General features: G+C 43.9%; 1 protein-coding gene across 1 annotated transcript; it reads right to left on the minus strand.

Annotated features, from left to right (window-relative positions):
• Positions 1-1175: 1175 nt before the first annotated feature.
• LOC137525593 (E3 ubiquitin/ISG15 ligase TRIM25-like) lies at positions 1176-2871 on the minus strand. Its single transcript, XM_068246739.1, has one exon. It carries the CDS (start codon positions 2824-2826, stop codon positions 1294-1296), a length of 1533 nt encoding a protein of 510 aa, XP_068102840.1. The 5' UTR covers positions 2827-2871; the 3' UTR covers positions 1176-1293.
• Between the last annotated feature and the right edge of the window lie 3129 nt (positions 2872-6000).

Here is a 6000-nt window from a genome sequence, read left to right on the forward strand (position 1 = left end):
ATGCACTTGTAAAGAATAAAGGAAACTCTGATAATCCCAAATGAGGAAATGGACAAGTCCAAAACCTGTAGGATTTTTACTGCCTACTGTAAGTAACTGCAACATAGGAAAAAAGTAATTTATGGTGCATTTTACTCTGGAAGAAATGTACTTCTTATATGTATGTGTATACAGTATTTAAAATTGTATAATTTTTTGCGGTAGTGGTCCTTTAAGAAAATTGCATGCGTCTCCATATCCCAACGCCATGTTCATTCCTGAGTTTTCAAACCCAGTCTTTGTTTCCTTTTTGCTGGAAACAGTCAGGCATTAAAGCGGAACTGTAAAAACATTTTAAGCACAGTGTTTCACTTACCTGGGGCTTCCCCAAGCCCCCAGTAGCCGCCCTGTCCTGCATCGGTCCTGCCCGAGCCGCTGTTCGCCCGCCGCCAGCTAATTTCGGTTTCGCTGCCGGGACACTGCGCCTGCGAGGCTCTGGCCACGCGTATCCTTTCTTCGCCTTTCCCGCTATTGCAGAGGGGAACGCAAAGAAAGGATGCGCTTGGCAGGGCTGCGCTGGCCTCGAATTACAAGTCGAGGTACAGGACGGAGCGGCAGCGAGAGAACGGCGGTTCGGGCAGGACCAGCACGGGACAGGACAGCTGCTGGGGGCTTGGGGAAGCCCCAGGTAAGTGAAACACTGTGCTTAAAATGTTTTTACAGTTCCGCTTTAAGCTCCCTGCTAAGCTGATCCATGCTGTTCTCCTGATGGTGCAATGCTAGAGAGAAGAGTCTCCCCTCTATAATGCTGGGTACACATGTTACGGTTTTCCGCTCGATTTTTCCACCCGATCGTTTTTTCTGCTCGATTCTGCACTCGATTCTCTTATCTTCGCTCATTTTTCTTATCTATTTCCATTCACTTCTATGCGAAATCAAGTGCAGAATCAATCGGAAGGAATATCGGACATACCGGATACTATCTATCGTGTCCATCTATTGAGCGGAAAATCGTACTGTGTGTACCCAGCATAAGGACTGCTGAAGTATAAAGCCTGGTACACACCATGCAATTTCCTGTCAGATAGATGGGTCGAATAGATAATTTCCGACAGATCCGATCTGATTTCTGATTGTTTTTCTGATCTATTTGCATAGAAGTGATCAAAAAATTGATCAGAAACGATCGGAAAACTGATCAGATCTGTCGGAAATTATCTATCGACACATCTATCTGATGGAAAATTGCATGGTGTGTACCAAGATTTAAGTTCACATGGTCTCATGGCTGGGAAGTGTTTGGTAAACACAGATTTATTGCACTGATATGCAGCTTCCTGGGAACAGATAAAAAGCAGCATGAAGATCCTCAGTGAAGCTGGCAGTGAATGTATATAAATGCCTGATGGGGTCAGAGAGTTGATAGAAAGACAATAAACCAGCATCCATGTTAATGTAGACTCCTAGAAGTTGTATCGGAGAGTCCACCATCACATCCACAGTTATGTCATTGTGACGTGCAGTGAGAGTATTGCGGTATTCCATCCCCCATGATTTGTCATTATAGCCTATGTAAGAGTCGTTCCCCACGGTTTTCCTCTCCATACTGTTGTATGCAACTCCTACTATCCACTCTTTGGCTTTACTGATGTCCACTTCCCAGTAAGATTGCCCCGAGGTAAAACTATTCATGCTGAACACCTGACAGGCTTGAAACCGTTCCGGCCCATCGAGATAGCCTTGGTCTACTTGGACATAAGAGGCAGATTTCGAGTCATCAGACACAAATATATAATTGCAGGCTGTTTTAATATCCAGCAGTACATGGGATGACTCCAACGTGGGAATGTTTTCTTTGAGTTGAACAGACATATCTATCAGGCTTGACAAACACTGGTGTAACACCAACTGGATGGGCATTTCGTCTACAAAAACAGTGATGTCTTGTACCTGGTGGTCTTCCTCTGCCTCAGACACCTCCCTTAACACAGTTAAGGGGTCAGACAAGTGGAGCAACTCTTCAGTCTGATAAATCTTCTTGGAAAGCTCATTCTTCTTGACTTCCGTCTCTTGGATGAGACCTGCAACTTGGACAAACGCATGGCTTTTCTTCCTTGAGATCTCACTCAGGACCGTCTTCTGTAATAATTTAATCTCCTTCATCATCTTCGTAAAGAAGGCCTTGATTCCCCTCCTTAAAGTATCGGCTTTTTCTTGAACCTTTCTTCTCTGTTCTTTAAATTGCTTCACCTTGTCTTCTAGCTTCTCTCTTTCACCGGTCAGCTTCAGCAGGGCATCTTGAAGCTTCTTTTGAGAAGCTGTAGGCAAAGACTCCACCGGATGGCCTTGGTATAATCCACCCTCACAACACAAAGCACACACGCAAATAGCATCCTGGGGACAGTAGTATTTAAGACGTTCCTGGTGAACCAAACATTTCCTGTCCTTCAGAAAGGCGGACGGTTCAGATAACAAATGCTCTAAGGACTTGTTGTGTTTCTGCAAGTGGTTGTCACACAGGAATGTTTCACAGCGGAGACAGGATTTCACAGCTGCTGTGTCAAACTCACAGTATGTGCAGAGCACGTTGGTCTCCTGTTGCTGCTCAGGTTGTCGGGCACACAGGTGCTCCAGTATATTACTCAGCTTCAGATTTCTTAACAATGCAGGGCGTTGCTGGAACTCTGTTCTGCACTCAGGACAGGTGAAGACGGTGGCTGTTCCGTGGTTATCCACCGCTTGCTCTATGCACTCCCGACAGAAGTTGTGGCCACAGACCAGCATTACTGGGTCCGTATACAGGCTCAGGCAGATAGAACAGCTCAGCTCATCTCTCAGGAACGCCATGGCTCAAAGCAGAGTGAAAGCAAAAACCTCCTATCTTGTGTCACATGCGACTGATATTTCCTTTACAAAGCTGGAGGTGTGCTTATGAGCATGTGCAGTGGTTGCCGTAGGAATAGAAAAGAAATCCTTGAACTTCGGTATATACAGTACACTGGTTTGTATACACACCTTACATCTGTATACTCACACATGGCTCTGTAAAACTTAGGAAGGGAATCATCTAAAAATAGTTATAGAGTACCTTCAGATAATAATTAAAATAATTCAGTGGATTATGTTCTTTCAGAATGACTGCTATCCTAAAGATGGCTTATTGTTCAGGATTTAAAGATGTACAGTAGAATCCCTTAATAGTAACCTCCAAAGGACTGGGAAAATTATTATATCAGATGTTTACTATATCAGAAATTGTCATACTACTCAGGCACATAAATTATACTATAATATTGTATCTGAACCAGTTAATGACATTCTAATTTATTAAAACGTCCTGTTTGAGCCTGTTAACAGCAACAGGACGTTTTAATAAGTCGCTCGCTCCCGCTGCCGCTCTGTACGTGTGCGGGCCCTAACCCCCCCCCCCCCCCCCACGGCCGTTACCTGTCGGGACTCCATGTTCTGTGATTGGGGAAGAGGACCGAGTGGTCCTCTACCCGAACGCAATGCCTGGAATGAATAGACATGACCGCAATAAGCAGCCACATCCATTCATAAAACAGGAAGCCGTCATCATTAGTAAAATGTAAAAAAAAAAAAAAAAAGGAACACTTCCTATAAAACATGAGTGTTCACTGGCACCATCTAGTGGCCAAAAAGTTAAATTACACATACAGACATACAGTTCATCATTTTAGTTGTAATAAGCACTAATAAAATGATCTATACCTTGTTTTAGGCTTTCTGTGGGTAGTACATTTTGCTAAGTATTTTTTTATTCTAAATGCATTGTAATAGAAAATTATAAAAAAAAAAATCATTATTTCTCCGTTTTCTGACATTATAGTTATAAAATAAAACGTTCTCCTGTGGATAAAACCCACACGTTTAATTTGCCGATTTGTCCCGATTATTAACCATTTAAGGACCGCAGTGATTGAGATCTACGCCCTGTATTAGTGGGCTCCTGGCTGGCAGGGCATAGATCTCAATCACTGTCCGCAGCGCGCATCCGCCGTTTCCGCTGCTCCACGCCGATCGCGCCGCTCAAACCCGACGATTCTCGCCGCATCTCACAGGCTCTGCCTGTCTCTATGACGGCAGAGTCATGTGAGCAGGTCAGGAGCCAATTTCATTGGCTCCTGGCCCTGTCTTTCAATGTAAGCCGTTCCCATTGGCTTACATTGAAAAACAGGGTCAGGAGCCAATGAAAGCGGCTCCTGACCGGCTCACATGACTCTGCCGTCATAGAGACGGCAGAGTCTATGTCCTAGGGGTCTCGGCGAGCTGCGATGACGGCGGTTGCGGCGGATATGTGCGGCGATTCGTCGGGATTTTGTCGGGATTGGACGAGCGGTCTCTGGTCTTTAAGTGCCCAGAGACTGCTGGTCCTTAAATGGTTAAACCATTTAAATTATGTCCCTATCACAATGTATGGCGACAATATATTACTTGGAAATATAATAATAATAATCCAAATATTTGTATAGCGCTTTTCTCCTGTCGGACTCAAAGCGCTCAAGAGCTGCAGCCACTGGGACGCGCTCAAGAGGCCACCCTGCAGTGTTAGAGAGCCTTGAACTCCTTACTGAATAGGTACTTGACCTAGCCAGGATTCAAACCCTGGTCTCCCATGTCAAAGGCAGTGCCCTTAACCAGTACTCTATCCAGCCACTACTAATACAGGTGTTATTTTTCTGGTTTGTTTTTTTAGTCCGGTCTATAATTACTAGCCCATATGTAGTAAAGTAATAGTAATTTACCCTCACAAAATATAGATTAAAAAAGCTGAGTACCTAAGGCAACTATTTATATTTATTTTTAAACTGATTTTTTTTTAACAAGTGGTTTTTTTTTTTTGGGGGGGGGGGGGGGGGGGTTGTAGGGGGCTTTGGAAGTATAAGTTATCCATTTTATTAATATGTAATTATAAGTGTATGTGTATGTACTGTATGTCTGTATGTGTAATTTAACTTTTGGCCACTAGATGGTGCTAGTGAACACTCCTGTTTTATAGGAAGTGTTCCCTTTTTTTAAAACATTTTACTAATGATGATGGATGTGGCCACTGATTGCGGTCATGTCCATTCATTCCAGGCATTGCGATTGGGTAGAGGACCACTCGGTCCTCTTTCCCAATCACAGAACATGGAGTCCAGAGATTTCTCTTTAGCGAGGTAAGTATCTAACATTTCCCCAAAGTTGCAGGTCTGCTTTAAAATTACAGTCTAATCTCACTATAGTAAACTTTGATATTGTAAACATTCGGGTATAGTAAACTCAATGTCCAGGACCTGTCCAAGCACCATTATAAGTATATGGGAGTAACACCTGGTATAGTAAACCCTGATATAATAGAACTTTTGTTATAGTAAACCTGTTTTTTGGCCCTTGCAGTATTCCGTATTCAGCTATAGGGGAAAGAAGCGGGAGCATATATCAGTTGGAGACCCATGAACCGTAGTTGGTGGCTGGCAGCCATTTTTAGCTTGCAGGCTATCTGCACACTACTCTGGGCCTGCGTGGATTACCTGAAAAGCTCTGGCCAGTGAGACCTATGCTTCCTGTGTAAGCTGCTGCCCAATTACTGAGGGGATTGCCTTTCATCTGTGACTTGCTTGTGCATGGCTGCAATACTACGGTATGATCCAGGCTACACAGAAATGTGGACAGAGGAGCACACTATCAGTATTGTATCTGTATTAACTAGTGAGACCTACCGTATGTTTCCTGTGAAAGCTGTTGCATGATTATTGCATTCAAATCCCTGCATATTGAGCACTGTTCTTTTTGATCTTGCTTAAAACATTGTCTGTGCTGTCTGTGTTTGCTTGCTAACGGAATTTTCTTTTCCTGGAGCATCCATTCCAGCATACTACTGGGTTTAGCGCATCACCAGGCCGCCTCTGAATGGCCTCAGCTCAGAGATGCGCTGAGCCCCCCCAGAAACTGCAAACGCACCTTGAACCCAAACAGAGGCTCTGCATATACACCAAAGGAAAACTATTAAGTGGGAGC

Source organism: Hyperolius riggenbachi, chromosome 7, assembly GCF_040937935.1.
Source record: "Hyperolius riggenbachi isolate aHypRig1 chromosome 7, aHypRig1.pri, whole genome shotgun sequence".
Taxonomy (NCBI): domain Eukaryota; kingdom Metazoa; phylum Chordata; class Amphibia; order Anura; family Hyperoliidae; genus Hyperolius; species Hyperolius riggenbachi.